The sequence below is a fragment of the Buceros rhinoceros genome, unplaced genomic scaffold (genome assembly GCF_000710305.1).
Source record: "Buceros rhinoceros silvestris isolate BGI_N320 unplaced genomic scaffold, ASM71030v1 scaffold4431, whole genome shotgun sequence".
NCBI lineage: Eukaryota > Metazoa > Chordata > Aves > Bucerotiformes > Bucerotidae > Buceros > Buceros rhinoceros.
Window position 1 is genome coordinate 62,973 of NW_010394683.1, and position 16,553 is coordinate 79,525.

Here is a 16,553-nt window from a genome sequence, read left to right on the forward strand (position 1 = left end):
GAACAACTTTGAGGACAGGCAGAAGGATTTTTAAAATTAAAAAGAATTGGACAAATAATATGTCTTAACTTTCTAATTTTAAAAAGTGCTTTGGAAAACATTCTGTGAAACTGTTTCAAATTAACTTATTTATTCAGGCAGGGGGACGTTCTACTCACATTCCCCGGAAGAATTAAATCCTGCATGTCACAGTATTTACTTTGATGTTCTCTTCACAAACCGAAGCTTATTGGTGTATTTGTGCAAAATAGGCTGCCTTCCAAATTAAAGAAAAACTAAACAGAACAATGTGAGGGAAGTCATCCCCTTCAGGCACTTCACAAATAGGAAGCAACAGAAGACTGCAGAGTGCGTAACAGCTTTATCCTCACCGGCAGAAACTCAGTGCCATAGTTCCGTGCAGGGGAGCTACCCAAGAGGCTCTATAGACTGTTCATAACACACATAACCATACCCTACACCATCTGTACACAGCTAGAGGAAAGCCCGATGGTATGTGTCACACGTGCATTATGCTCCTAGGCTGCCTTCCAGCCAGCTGCTCTCCTGTCAGGTGACTTTCGCCCAGAAAGCTTCATACTCGGAATCATAGCTGTACCCTTCTCATTCACAGAAGGTCTCACAATTGCTCTGTATTACCATGATAACCTGAGAACTGACTGTTCTGAGCAGGTCGGGTGTACCACAAGGCTCATACAGTTTTTCTGGCCATTGATCGTTTGCTCTGTGACTAATTCTTCTAAAATCAAAACAGTCAGTGTAAGGCACATGTCGAAGGAAAGCCATCTCTCTCTCTCTCCCCAGATGTTTCACTAATGCACGTCCTAGTATAGTTACAGTACGACTAAGTAGTAGGAAAAAGCTTCTTTTCTTCTGCTCATATCTTCAAAACAGTCCTATCAGTAGAGCTGAACCAAAAGAAAACACTACAGAAAAGGAAGAAGTGAACCGAAAAGGACTTCTTGCATTTTATAATAACAAACCAAACAAACATTGCACTGCCTGCTTTGTAGATCTTACAGAAAAGCTCCTCCTCAGCTCTGGCTGCCTATGTCTGAAAAAACAAAGACAAGCAGAACTAGCTGCAGGCAATGAAGTACATTAGCATTTGAATTCATGCTGGTATATCCTCTGAAGGGAAAATTCTCTTAAAAGCAACCTACAGAACTTCTTGAATGTATTCTGGCAACAGTTATTTGAGATTTTAAGATTTCTGATGTCTTTACAGTTCCTTTAAAACAAACTGGGATACGTTAAAACAACCCCCAGATTGCCGCCCATTTCAAAACAGGATGTTTTTGTGGTTGATGACTGTAATTAGGACCAGTGACCTTGAAAATGTAAACAACCCATCCCTTACCACTTCTCTTCTAATTATTGCTGCAAATATTTTTTTTCTCTTTATAAACTTGGCTGTATGAGCAGCTTATCACTCTCACTCAGGCAAAGACCAGGACTTCCACAAGACTGAAAATGCTCGCACACATTGTCACCAGTTAGTTGAAGGGAGAGGAATGAAGAGAGGAGGAAAGTATTTACTGTATGGCTAGTGATTTAAAATCAAGGTGGCTGTTATCAGCACACAGAAAAAGCAAGACAGAAAAGGCACTTGTACAAGAAATGCGTTACAAGTATTGCTGAAGAAAGGCCCGTTGTTAGCAGATAATCTTGGAAAGTGCCCGAACTTCTGAGGGAGCAAGGAGGAAGTTCTGCAGCTTTCTCAACGCTAATTCTGCTATCAGAAACCTGACCCCCAAGTCCTCACCTTCCGATGCCCAAATTCATTCAATATTGTGCCAAGCTTCTTCGTGTTGCTGTGAAGTTTATGAGCAGCAATGGCTGGATTGGGATCCCTCCAGTCAATGGAGAGGCGGTGATACCAGAGGTGCCGACCCTCCTGAATGTGCGCTGACTTGATGCTAGGGTCAAAGCGATGTACCTCACACCCTCTGTTGGCCATGCTGATCTCAAACTGGTTGTCATCGTTGCCTAGCCTACAAAACAAAAATGTCACTATTAATGCTGCAGAAAAAACTACTAGTGAGTAGGACATTCTAAGGATTCATAGTAAAAGAAGGTAAAATCCAACCTGAAGCAAAATAGAGGAGCTATTGTGCTCCTTCTTGGGATATATCCAGAGCACTGAGCACAATCTAACTCTAATTCTGACAAGATAACCAGAAATACAGCTAAGAGTCCACAGTAATACCCGCTGAAGATTTGGAATAAATAGTTAAATCAAGGAAATGTAAAGGAAAGTGTTTTTTCCCAGTGTCACATTCATAATTGACCTTAAGAAACTTCTAAGGAAATTTTTCGTTTATAGAATGAAGCTACTGAGGTGGACTGGATGAACCAACCTCACCAGAAAATTCAAGCTCACTGCAATATGCTGCATACAATTAGAATGAAGTGCTGCCTTCAAGTCAAGAAGTAAATCACTTCTAGCCAGGCCGATAACCTTCCCAAGGAGCTTTTTCTTAATTCAGAAGGTCACATAATTTATGAGAAAGTAAATGAAAGGTTAGAACCTTTGTGCTATCATTATTCCTCTATTCATATTTTATATTTATATATTCCTCTATTTTCAATTTGCTTTCTCTTTACTTAATCCCCACTGCACAAACTTCCAGTAACCAAGCCATAAGCAGAAGAGCCAATACTTTTAAAGGTTACACAACACTGCTTTGCAAAAATCAGGCATGTTCCCCACTGCATCTATAATCCGGCGTTACAAAGATGAGCCACAATGGCCACCATAGGGACAAGACACAAGAGCCAAATAAAAAAAGCAAATTTAAAACTAACCCCTTCCCAAGAGTAGCAGTGCTTTTACACAGATTGAAGAGAAAGATTGCCTCTAATTTGGCAAAGAATCACAGAATCATCATCCGGCCGGAAGAGACCTCAAAGATCATCGAGTCCAACCGTTACCCTTACACTGCCAGGGTCCCTACACCATGTCCCTCAACACCAGATCCACACGATTTTTAAACACTTCCAGGGATGGGGACTCCACCACCTCCCTAGGCAACCCGTTCCAATGCTTAATAACCCTCACCGTAAAGAATTTTTTCCTAATATCCAACCTGAACCTCCCCTGGCGCAACTTAAGGCCATTCCCCCTCGTCCTGTCATTTTCGACATAGGAGACCCCCAGAAGAAAAAAAATTAGTGTCTCCTGAAACTTAAACTACTTTACGGATATACACACAAGAAGCACTGGGAAGAGAATCCAGGTTTTTCAAACAGCACTTCAACCAGCTGCGCTATTTGAGAATACGCACTAGGTACTAACGGCATGGCATCTACCTATTGTACACAAACCGTTACAGGGCGGTGCTTGTAGATGTACTGTTGGAGCACCTGCCACACTACACCACAATTATCCTTAGAAATGGTGTGAGTCTGAATTAATTCTGGCTGTTTGCATCAATATGTAAAACGCGATAGGTTTTAAATCACGCTGCGCTATGGTATGAATTTCAGCCAGCCCTGAATGTCTTACACAGGTGACATGCTGGTAATCTAAAATGAATCCAACTTGCGAAACCATGTTTGGAAGAGTCTTTTCTTCGGAAGTCATCAATACAGTATGACATTTGCTGTAATACTGGCGAAGTACAGTGTAGTGATGCCCTGTCAGAAGGGCTCCTCCTCAAGCCCCTTCCCCTTCGGGCATCCTGGGAAAGTAGGAGGAGACAGGGTTTGCAAAAACAGCCCAGCATCCTTTTAAGAACAACAGTTATTTCACAGGATCCCAGGGCATACAGACATGTGGGAGGAGAAGAGAGGAGCTTTCTTTTAATATATTCAACACACATCAGGAGAAAGGTTCAGAAGTTAACCAAGTGAATCGACATATTTGTTTGCCTGTGGCTTTCAACAGAAGGGAAGCATGTACGAACAAAGAACAATGTAATCCCTTAGGAATGAGAAGCGGGCTTAAAATGAACAACATGTGAATTGTTTGGGACAGTTACAGCATTAGAGCGATGAGCCTATACCAGTGACCGATAGACACATGCGTCCCTGACACACTTCTAACTGTACCAGCTGGTACAGTCCAGAGGGCCAGATGCTTTTGATGTAGACAACCCTCAGGCTGCCTCCAAACAGATTGCTGCTCATGTGGACTGCAAAAGTGGGTTCACAGTGGTGCAAAACAGAAAAAAAGTTATAGATGAGGGTGAAGAAGGTGCTGATACATCTTCTGCCACTCTAGCTAACAGCTTGAATTTATGCTGAAGAGAGATCTAATCAACAGCAAACATTTAGGAGAGAAAATAAGGTCATCTCCAAAAGAACTGTTTTTTGAAAAATTCCTGGCTCCCATGTCATCACGCTAAGGGATGATGCAGCATGAAAAAGGTAAACAATTGAGGTCTTCTAATAAAGACTTTGTGTCACTTAAAAAGGGACCATGATTTTAAAAGAAAAGCACGGAGGTCACAGAAGACTAGCGAGGCCTCTCCCCACCATCAGGAGAGAGCAGCTGCTGCCTCCAGCAACTGCAAAATAAAAAATGCTAGAGACACCAACCTATTTTTCTGTAAAGGAGGAGAGAGCTCAGTTACCGAGCCGGCAGTTGCACGCAGTCCCTCGCAGTGGGGGAAGTGGTGGGCTTTCCAAACAGCAGCGAGCTGTTCCTGCTCGACCCGCTCTCCTAGCCTGCGTGCGAGTGGGAAGGAAGGGCTCGCTGGCACTGCTCCCTGCCAGCAGCAGGACAGGGACGCTGACCCAGGACAGAGCGCAGCACAGCAGGGAGCAGTGTCCCTTGGCTGGCCCCTGCTCACAGGGTTTGCAGAGGGTCACGGTACACAGAGCCTTGCACTCAGAATAAACACTGGGCTGCAGCTTGCACCAAACGGAGCATCGCACTGGCTGCCGCATCTTCCTGGTGTGCAGCAAGCGCCCAGGTGGCACAAAAGCTGCTTTGCCTCCTCCAGCACAGCTCGAGTGGACGTCTGTAGCTGATCCAGCCTGATAACTGCAGGTACTTCAGCTCCCACGGGACAGAGCTGTAATACACACACGTCAAAGCCCCGCTTTGCCTTTCTGTGTTCCCCCTCCTCCCTTTCTTTCTCAAATGGAGATAACCGAGCTCTGCAGCTTGGGAAAAAAGAAGCATCCCCTGCCTGGATCCTAAAGCCCCCACACTTCAAGATCCATCTGAAAGGGTTTTTACAGAGTATTGCAGGGAGACTTTTTAAACCTCACCTGGTAAGTTGCTGAAATCCTATTCATTTATATTATCCCAGCTTGAGTGCCTGCCTGTGGTGTTTGTAACAGACTTAGCTTAATCTAAGCAGATTTAGCACTAATAACTAGGGCTCACTAATGCATATTGCAATTACGTATCATACTGGGAAATCCTGTCCCCCAAGCAAAAACATTGCTGCTTCCCAGTAGTGGAAGCAACTAATACTAATCTAAAGAGATCTAAAGAGACATTTCAGACACTGCTCGCTTCCATTCACAAGTAACCTCTTTAACAGCATTCAAGAATGCAAAGCCCAGCATGTTTTGTTCCATTTTTAATGATATATGGATTTAATTCAGGATTCCCAGTAACACTTGCACTGAACTTTCACATTTGCTCTCCATCCGTCCTCTCCACAGAGAATGTTCTTCATTGGAAGCAGCTGCTCCCCCTTGGCTCTTTATGAAGTGTATGTGATAACAAAAATGTTTAAAGGGGATTTTTGTCTTACTCAGAACAAAATTACTTTTCTGCCTGTCATAAACTAAAGGAAGTGAGTCTGAGAGAATATTTATGCAGTAACGAGCTCCAAAGCTGCAGAAGTAAACTGAAGGATTGAAGACTACTCCTCCTTCACCTTAAATATCTCCCTTTTATTTCATAGCTGTTTCCTGCGATGCATCATGGTTAGGTATTTACTGCACGTGTGTATCTGATGACTGACGGGAGAGCCAACATTAATTTCCATCTCTGCCAAGCCCTGCTGGACCTGTTGTTCACCAACAGAGAAGGACTTGTGGGTGATGTGAAGGTCTGAGGCCATCTTAGCCACTGTGACCATGAGATTATAGAGTTTTCAATTCTTCAGACAGTAGGAAGGGGGGGCAGTAAAACTGCCACCTTGGACTTCTGAAGGGCAGACTTTGACCTTTTCAGGAGACTGGTTGGTAGGGTCCCTTGGGAGACAGTCCAGAGGGGCAGAGGAGTTCAGGAAGGCTGGACAATCGTCAAGAGAGAAATGCTCAAAGCTCAGGAGCAGGCTGTCCTGGTGAGTTGTAAGACAAGCCGCGCGGTAGAAGACTGGCCTGGCTGAACAGAGAGCTTTGGCTGGAGCTCAGGAAGAAAAGGAAACTCTACAGCCTACGGAAGAAGGGGCAGGTCACTCAGGATGACTATAAGGGTTTTGTGAGACTATGCGGGGAGAAGATTAGAAAGGCTAAAGTCCAGTTTGAGCTTAATCTGTCCACTGCCATAAGAGACAACAAAAAATGTTTCTATAAATACATTAACAGCAAAAGGAGAGCTAAGGAGCATCTCTGTCCTTTGCTGGATGCAGGGGGAAATGTGGTGACCAAGGATGAGGATAAGGCTGAGGTGCTGAATGCCTTCTCTGACTCAGTCTTCACTGGTAAGATCAGCTCACTGAGTGCTCAGCCATCCTGGCTTGTATCAGAAATAGTGTGGCCAGCAGGAGCAGGGCAGTGATTGTCCCCCTGTACCCAGTACTGGTGAGGCCACACCTTGAATACCATGTCCAATTTTGGGCCCCTCACTCCAAGAAGGACATTGAGGTGCTGGAGCATGTCCAGAGAAGGGCAACAAAACTGGTGAAGGGTCTAGAGCATGAGTCCTATAAGGAGCAGCTGAGGGAACTGGGGGTGTTTAGTCTGGAGAAGAGGAGGCTGAAGGGAGACCTTATCACTCTCTACACCTACCTGAAAGGAGGTTGTAGAAAAGTGGGGGTTGGTCTCTTCTCCCATATAACAAGTGACAGGACAAGAGGAAATGGCCTTAAGTTGTTCCAAGGGAGATCTAGGTTAGATATCAGGAATAACTTCTTTCCAGAGAGGGTTATGAAGCATTAGAACAGGCTGCCCAGGGAGGTGGTGGAGTCCCCATCCCTGGAGATGTTTAAGAGACGTGTGGATGTGGTGCTGAGGGACATGGTTTAGGGACCCTGGCAGGGCAGGGTGAATGGTTGGACTCGATGATCTTAAAGGTCTCTTCCAACCAGATGATTCTACGATTCTACCATGAGTACAGCAAATCTGGCATGCAGGCTCCTTGCACCATACCCAGAAGAGCACCACACCCAGAAGAGCACCACATATAAAGCACTGCACTAGCACTGATTTGTTCAAAACCATTAGCAAGTTCTCTTGGTGCTGGTCAGCTTCATGCCAAACCTGCAGTTCCTAGCACAGATGAAATCAACTCTGCATTGTGACTATTGGCCAATTCAACAAAAATACCGTTTCCAACCCACATCTGGTCCACAGCAAAAGGGAAGAGGGACATTAATACAGGAGCTCAGGTATAATATTAATGATCATGAAACTCAAAGGGCCAGGTCTAGATTAATTCCACTGAACTTTGGTTACTTTGCAAAGACACCTGAAGTCAGCAGCCATATAATCCCGGATTTCCTGTGTAATCAAAGAAAATCTATACCTATTTGCACAATGTTAGGCAGCTTAGCTGATTTTCCAGCTGAATGTGCCTGCCTCTCCCTGCTGACTACTAGAAAGAGCTTCAGGCAATGAGCCAGTACTACAGTCGAGCAGCTGAAGTCTGGATCTGAGCATGGGATAACACAGCATCACTCCTAACTTCCACAGGAACGTGAAAAACTGAGGAAAAAAAATCATGTAAACCTATATTTCACATTAAAACCAGGTAAGTACAATTTGAAATAGACTGCAAAGAACATCCAGAAAAAAAAAGAGACAACAGTAGTCGAGAGGAGTTTGCTCTCTGCTTATGTCATTTGTCTCTAAGGGAGGTGTTACTGTTATCCTGCCACAGCAATGCAGCTGAACAAAACCTGCAAGCTTCTCACCCTCTGAGGAGTTTGGTCTTTACAGCTCAGTATATGCTCGATCCAAATATAAGCCCACCCAGATTACGAGAAAACGCTTCCTCTGACTGCAGTGCACTCTGCATCCACTTTGCATTAATTGCTGGTGTTGCCATGTGCTAATCACAGGGAAACGCCACCCAGACACAGTTCTTGCTTTTCACCATTTGTAAACCCACAGCAGCAAAAGCACAGGCATAAACCGCGCTGGTCCAAGGGATCTGAAGCCTTTCCACACACCTCTAACCTAAAGCTGACTCCCAGGACAGCAAAGACAGTGTTATTAGGCAGCAGTCACGTGGTGATCTATGTGAAATGAGCTCCTACCACCACATCCCAGCGATCATTCTCCTAATGCAACTGTGCACTGACAGGTAACGTGAAAGGCCAGTGGTCTGACAAACCCTGAAGACCGACCTCCCACATCCTCCTGGGAAGCAGAGTATTTTATTAGCAGGGAAACAGGCTGCATTTGGGTTTACTGCCTGTGAAAGCACTCGTTCTGTGGAGAGGGAAAACTTCAATCTCAAGCGCTGTAAATATCATAAACACTACAAACATTTTACAATAAAGCTGCAACTGCCTTTATTATTATCACTTTGGCACACGTCACCCCTGAAGTGCTTAGCAAACACACTCTCATATGTTTTGTCCCAGGGGTAGTTGATGAAGTTTTGTACGTAATGCTGCTGAAGTACCTGGCAAATTACGCAAGTCAGTTCCATTCAGAGGAGATGCTGTAGGTTTCTCATCTCATCGATTTCCATCTTCCCGTATGTGAACTACCACTCACTATGCTCCATTAAGCAATTTGTTTTCATACTTACATTAGAAAAGTGAAGGAAAAAACAAAGTCCCTCATGGTGAAAGGACTTCCCCTAAAAATAAGAGCTCACAGAATCACATCTCAGCAAAGCCTGTATGTTAAAAGACAACCTTGTTGCAGCCTGTGTTGCATTTATTGGTCTTTCGGCAGCTAGGTGCCATGAAAACGACGTGCTTTTAAAGAGAGCACTCACCCAAGGGAATAGAGACGGCATTGCTTGCTTCTGATTCGATGAATGAGGCTAAACTGCTCGTCAAGACAGACTGCCCAGGGCTTCTTCGCGGTTTCTGAGTACTCTCTTTGGCTGTTCAGGTTCGTGTGTTCACATGAAATCTGTTGAAATCAAAGGACGTTTCATTTTAAGACACAACTTTTAATTTGTTTTTCATTTGACTTCTGGAGCAAGAATGGAAAGAAGAAAATCGTTAATTGGTTTCATTTAAATCTGACGGTCAAGCTGATACACAATCTGATGGGGTTTTTTGCTTGTTCATCTGTTTTGCTTGGTGAAATTTAAGGCTTACATAATTCCCCAGACAGCAATGCAGTTTGAAAAGCAAAAAATTAAGCATTAGTACTATATCAAAATATCAATTTTCCCAAGAAAAAGTTATTTTGGCATTAAAATGTTCATTTTTCTTTTCTTCACACACCTTGGAGTGGTTCTGCATCCCAAGTACTGTTAATATCATGTCACGATTGAAGACCATAATCACAAGTCACAGTGTCACTGCAAGGTACACTGTATACTTTACCTTCAGTGCCCTGGATCTCAGTTCCAGAAGGGATTTAATCCTTACTCCAACACATCCTCTCTCCACCAACAAAGGGATTTAAGCAAGTGCTTAACTATACAGAGGATTCATAGCACGTGTGTCTACACTGTGCTGGCTTAGACATCTAGACTCTAAAGCCAGGATAAAAACACTGAAAAGGGAGAAGAGAGAAACACCCAACGTGGAACACTGTAGGTCCGAGTCCTTGTAAAGACCAAGAAAGCAAGGTCTAAAACATGATGGATTCATCAGAAACCTGAAAGTGTCAAAAATCACTTAACTGAAAGGTGAAGTCAGCTTTGCCAGCAGCTGAGCAGCAGCCTGCAACAGCCATGGCACTGCAGTGACTGAGCCAACGAAGCTATGGCCCTGTGAACAACACTCGGTGGAGGAGATAAACCCCACCTGCAGCACCAGCTCTGCCTGTCTGCCCAGCACGTCAGGCTGGGGCTTCACCCCCAGGCTCTGCCACACCATTCTGCACCATCCTCTTCCTCCAGACACACTCTGGAAAAGGCAGGCAGGGAGCTGGGGAGCACTCCAGCCTTTCCAGCTTTTGGGAGCCAGGGCACAGCAGGCAACGGAAAGCCAGTGCAATTTGTACGGCTGTCACCATAGCAGCAGTAAGGAGGTAATGGGAAGCAGAAGCAGCACCAAAGCTGTGGCTACTTCTGCCAAAGAGACGCTATGCCGACCCACACCAGCCTCACCTGAGAGCTGGTTGTTGAATGGCTTTTCAAACCACATGCAGCCTGGACATCAAATTCAGGGGTTGCAGGGCACAGGCTGGTAACATACAGAGAGCAAAGCAAAGACTGAGACGAGCTGCAGGAACCCAGCTGAGCCATCACGACACAAAGTTGTTCTCTGGGTCCAGTGCCAACCCTGCCTGCAGGGATGGAAACTGGCACTGCCAGAAAGCCAGCAATAAAAAAAGGTGGAAAGAACAGTAGTAGAGGCAAAACCAGGCTCAACACCAGTCCTGAACTGACTGTTCTCATCTTGCTCCTCCCTTCCTCTGCAGCAGACTGCTGGTTTTAGCCTTGGTACTCTTGGTTTTAGCCAACCTAAAAAGCCCCCCCTAGAACCACAGAAATGAAACAATTTTACACAGGGGTGAGAGTGAAAACTGGAACACAGTCTTTGCTGTGGTAGGCACTTTCCTCCAGGTGCCTTATAATAAGTAAATAAAACTCACATTCTTTAAGAAGCTTAAGCTCTGAAAGATCATTATCTGGGGCATTATGTCCAAAGAGCTGCATGCTGCATCACCACCTTTCTGCTCCTGCTCAGCTCATAATTCCCATGGAAAATTCATAAAAACTAATACAGCATCTCTTCATGCTGCTCTCAGGACTCACTAAGTTTTCAGCAACGATTTGCACTGCACCCCACCACCCATTTCCCCTCAGTCACATAACAATCAAGCAATAAATGGCATTGCAATAACAAGCACTAATTTTAAGACACAGAAGAATAATGTGCTCTCTCCAGAAAAGTAAGATTCTGCAACACTGCCACTTAATTGACTCATGGTATTATGAGCAATTACAACACTCAGAATTTCAAGCAATTTTAATAGCTCTTGCTACTTAATAGCTCTTGCTATCAAAAATTTCAAAACTGAACTTCACCTTCAGCACCATCACCAGTCTGTTGCGTGATTTACAGACCCTGATGCACTGAGCTCGTGTCCTGTTCTGGGCTTCTACTTGCTACTACCATACAAACAACAACACATTTGAGATGATTCTTCTTATCATTAGACACCAGCACTGAAAACGCTTTTTCTGGCCACAACTCAGTCCTGCTGACGTGGCATCTTTCCCCTCCAGCAGTTCAAGCCATTCCACACTGACAGGGAGCTGAACTCAGGCACAGTAACTAGTAGCCACTTGCTCAGAAAACCAAGGAAAATGAGATCCCATTCTCCTCTGCGTAAGTGGGATGCTGTTTCCAGAAGTGCTCATACCAGTCATGGTGTTATCCGGTCAGTTATTCATCCTGCAATACCTGGTCAGGAACAAGGATTTATCTAATTTTTTGTTTTCACTTAGGCTTGTCTCCCCCCCACCAGGGTCAGTTACTCTGGGAATGAAACTTCTTGATTAGCATGTCAGAAGCAATAAACTCTCTGCTAACTGATGTCCTTGTAGGCTTTGACCCAACTAGTAGAACTCAGCAGCATCTGCCACTGTTTATTAAGTCACGGAAACGAAGGATGCTTTCAGCTTAATGTGCCTATCGTAGCCTAAACTTCTGTACAACAAAACAAACAGCTCTACACACACCTCTCGCTGTCTCACATGCATCGTCTTGCCTCCTGCCCTCTCAAGTGCTGGCATGAGTGGAGGCACAGATGTCTTTTCTTGAACATTTAGCAAGGGGTACCCACAAGCTCGGGGATCAGTGAACACTCTGCTCCCCTCCCAGTTAGCACATCATCAGTATAGCAGCATATTTTTAGACGTGTTTCAAATGAATCTTCTGCCTCAGCATTGAAAGCATTGCATTAACAGAGAATTTCATACTTGAATGACATTCAGTGGCATGAGCACCTGAGGCTTTCTGCTGTTGTCCAGTGTAAGCGATGGTGCAGTTAAATCTGGATTTAAGGGTCAGTTGTTGATAGATCTGGGTACCGAAAGCAGCCACACTGTCAGAACTGCAGGCATCCAGCACCTTTTCCATATTTTACGACAGGAAATGCATGCTTAAATGCTGTTGTGCAGAAGTGATGCCTCCATTAAGACATGACAGCCCAATTTCCATATACGCTGAACCCTGGAAGTGTCTGTCAATGCAATCTAGATTTGGAAATATCGCCTTTGAAAAAGAACATTAAAACACTAATTCTCCAGGTCACCATTTTTTGTCCTTAAAATATCAGGATTCCATTGGTGCCACTGGGAAAACTAGTTCGAGTCAGTGATGGATGCCTTGTTCTCATTTTACTGAGAACCTCAAATGCATCCTTTCTAGCTAAAATGAGCCTGGTTATCGCACTATTATTGAGAGGTGGAGTGGTTGAATACACAGTTATCTTGCTACAGAGTGCTCTGAATTTTTCTATGTCTGGGAGAGAGAAAGAGCAGGAGAGGAACCACATGTGGAATTTCAGTCATACCATACACCTGTCAGGACATGAATCCATGTGGAAATAAAAAGCAAGGAAATAATGCATTCTTTCTACCCTGTGTTTTGTCCCTTACATTCATGCTGACCATCACTGCTAGGTTAAGCAACTTGAGAAATAAAGCAGTTACAAAACCAGTTTGGTGTGAGGTTAATTCCTTACCTAAGAGGGAACAGCCTGTGCCAGGCAAAATGTTTTCTAAATGGAGAGTGAAATGAAAAACCCACCTGAGAAGTGCTAATGTACTTCAGGAACCTCAAGGCCTCATAGGTGAGGGAAGGAGTTGGACTTGCCCATGGCTGTAGTTCAATGTGCCATCTCACAGTCTGCAAAGCAAATCAAAACAAACAAATAAACACTTCAAAGGAACAGGATTCATTTCTCAGTACAAGCATAAAATGCAAGGGCTGATAAATTAGGAGATATCATTTCAAACAAGAAGAGTTTCCTACAGGCTTGTCTACACATGAAAGCAATTTTCACATGTAGAGAGGCCTGGCAGGTTGATTACCTCTCACTTCCTAAAACTCACCAGGGCAAGTGCTATGTTCTGACCCTGGGGAAACAGCCCCCCTTCTCAAACCGCGACAAGAATAAAGTAGGGTTTGAACTACAGTGAAAGAGCATCTAACTACGATTTATCATAATCAGCTTTGAAAACAGATCGTAGGTAATTCAGAAAGAAAGGGCTCTTCATCCAGGATACATGTGTCACACTTATTCTCGGACACCCAAGTAAGCCACGGTTTGTAGGAACACATGAAGAAAACCAAGATCTGAATAACTAAATCCTGTAGCAAATAATTTTAATTTTGTATCTATTGTGTATCTCCACTTGAACGTCCACTGAGACAAGAATCTGGATTGCAAACACCAAAGGACACCTCTGCAAACAATCTCTTTCCTTTTTAAAAATCTAGGTTCAATAGAAAAGCAAGCTTCTTGCAGTCTTTGAGAAAAGTCCTCTTCCTCTCCCATGCTTGCCTGACAAGATACACCAGCATTTGCTTTCCTGAAAAAAAAGTCAGTGTGGCTGCCTGTAGCCCTACTACCCCTCATTTTCATAACCCCAGGGAAGTGGCTTTGGTGGCTGTTTTCTGCACTCCGTGTAAGGCCCCTCAGCTTTGAACCTCAGGGACCCTGTCAGCTTTTCCAGCAACGCTTCCCACACAGACAGCGTGGGACGGAATGGGTCTTTCAGACACATGCATGCAGAGCAGTGGGGCTCTGCACTTCCATCTGCGCCACCTTCTCTAAATTATGCCCACTTTTGTCACGCTGGGAAGTTTAGATGTGCTATCTCTTGCCCTCAAGTACATAAAAATACAAGCACAGTGTTAAGTTGTACTAAATTAAGATTGATTTGTCATGGCTTTTCACCTTCAGGCACCATAACTCACTTCTATGGCTGGGCAGGTAGTATCAAGCTCCCCTTTAATCATCCCCATCTAACTGAGCTTCCATAATGAACAGGATGGGGCACTCCCCCCCTCCACAGGTTCATGCTGGCATTCAGCAAAATACCACACAAATAGATACCCCATCTGGGATTCCCACAGGACCTTATTTCAAAGGAAGCCCTGGAAAACATAAAGGACATAGCAATTAACCAGAGAGGATGGAGGCAGATCAGAGGGGCACTGTGCTGAGCGCCACCAGAGAGGACAGCCACCATCAGGCTGGTCCATGGTGCCAGAAGAGCAGCCAGGGCAGTGACAGTGGGGATCCTCTGATGACAGAGAGGAGCACGGGAAAGAAAAAGAGAAGGCGATGCTAGAAAAGAAAGATGATTAAAGGGGACAACAGCCCAGACGGTGTTTGCCTTGAGCTGATACCACGAATTGACATTTTTGCAGCCTAAGCAAACATAGTCTGGAGTCAACGTGAGTGTATGAAGTTTATTGTTCCTTTAGGGTTTGCTCTTCGGGGTTTGTTTTTTTTTTTTTTGTCATAAAGAAATGCTGAAAAGGACGTTTGACAATTTTTTTCCCCAGAAGCAGAAGAAAGTAGCATTTACCACCCTGCAGCTTGCTGCCTGCAGCAGACATAGGCTCCTATACCCTGCACAGCAGAAGGCTGGAAGCAAGCAAGCAAGCTCCGCAGCAGCAAGGCCCCCTGACCTGCTGATTGCAGAAGGCAGCCTGCAAACAGCTAACAGCAGGAGCATAGGTGCACGCTGGGGAGAGAAATGCCTGTAATATTCAGAATGAGTCACAGTTCGCACGGCTGAATAACGCTGGCAATGATAGGAACGCTGCCATTCCAACAAGCTTGAAAGCTGAAATGGAAATGAAGACTGACAATCATTTTCAGGAAAGGAAAAAAAATACCAACCCAGACACCTAAACATCTGTGCCCAGTTATTCTGAAATCTATTTGTGTGAGAAGTAGCTCATTAAGTAGGGGGATTGCAGGGTGGGCCATTATGGCACCATTCAGCAAGAATTCCCTCTGCACAGAGCTGACAGGGAAGAAAAAAAAAATCCCTATAATTAACCACGTGAATGAGGTTCTTTTTCAGCAGAGTCCAATATTAAAGAGCTACTGTGCCTTTCTCTTAGGTTCTTAAAAATCTAAAAGCTAAAATCTTAAAGCTGACAAACTGCCTTTCCAAAATGCATCAATAAACACACAACTATGAAGACAAAAACCCCGGTGACTTAATAATGCAGTTTCACCTAAAAAACAAAGGAGGGGGAAGAAAGAGATCGATGTTTTATACAGTTCTTTTAAATGTAGGAGCGCTATACAACCATTACTTTTGTGATAGAGAAGACCTGAGCTCCTGCCTGTGAACATCTTCTCAAACATCACGCCTGGTTCCCAGCAGCCCATTTCCATTCTCTCATGAATATATCAGAGGTCCGTTCCTCACACCCACTAAACCACCCTATGGGGCAGGCATTTCAATCTCTGCATTACAGTAAGAGTCACAGCTGAAGAACGGGGGTGAAAATCCAGTACGTCTCTTGGCCCAGGTAACTCTTGGACCCAGCAGATAACTCACGGGGGTCAGTGGTGCGGTATGGGTATGTTCAAGGGACACAAAATACCCTCCTGAGGAGCCATTCACTAGGTACATGGGTAGCCTTTGTTGATAGTTTTTCAGGTTAATTTTCAGCCTGTTCTACAGCATTTTCATGCCAGCCTTCTCAAATAAACTATGCAGATAAAATGCACCTGGTCCCTGTGAACCTGCTTTGTGACAATCAGGTTTATGCCTGATAAACACATGTTCCTTATTTTGAGAAGTCTGGAGGGGAAATACTCAATTTTATTTCCTTTAAGAGAACCTGACTGTGGCATCATGATTCGGATTTTCCCAGTTGTCTCAGGGAAATCTCTGGAGTAAACACCCAAAAGCAGGTCCCTGTGGCTGTTGTACAAAACCGGCTGAGGAATAGCTCCTTTCACAAAGTGCTCCTACAGCAAAAGGTGCAGAGAAGGTATTATGGTCCATATTACGCAGCTCTGGATAAGAAATTCAGACAGACCTCTCCCAGAGGAGCCAGAAAACCAGTCCAGACACCCTGCATCTCTAGGCAGGATGCCCCTATGGTAAGGCTGCATCTAACGAGACCCCACGACTATGTTTTCTGAACACCGATGTATCCTGGTTCCACGATATAAAAAGATGAAAGTACCTGGGAAGTTACAATGCCACTTAAAAAATATCCTGTTGAATATTTTGAAGTATGCCAGTATGCTGCTTCACTTACAGACACCTTAGCTGAAACAATCCCTGTGAGAAAAAC

The 16,553-nt window shown here is 44.4% G+C and overlaps 1 protein-coding gene across 1 annotated transcript in view; it reads right to left on the reverse strand.

Annotated features, from left to right (window-relative positions):
- METTL24 (methyltransferase like 24) overlaps positions 1–13,124 on the reverse strand; it is a gene marked incomplete at its 5' end in the record, with an annotated part of 27,777 nt that extends 14,653 nt beyond the window's left edge. The window contains 3 exons of the mRNA XM_010145290.1: positions 1,766–1,994; positions 9,080–9,219; positions 13,026–13,124. Of these exons, the coding sequence (XP_010143592.1) occupies positions 1,766–1,994; positions 9,080–9,219; positions 13,026–13,124 (468 nt within the window). The remainder of the gene's footprint in view (positions 1–1,765; positions 1,995–9,079; positions 9,220–13,025) is intronic.
- Positions 13,125–16,553: the final 3,429 nt, after the last annotated feature.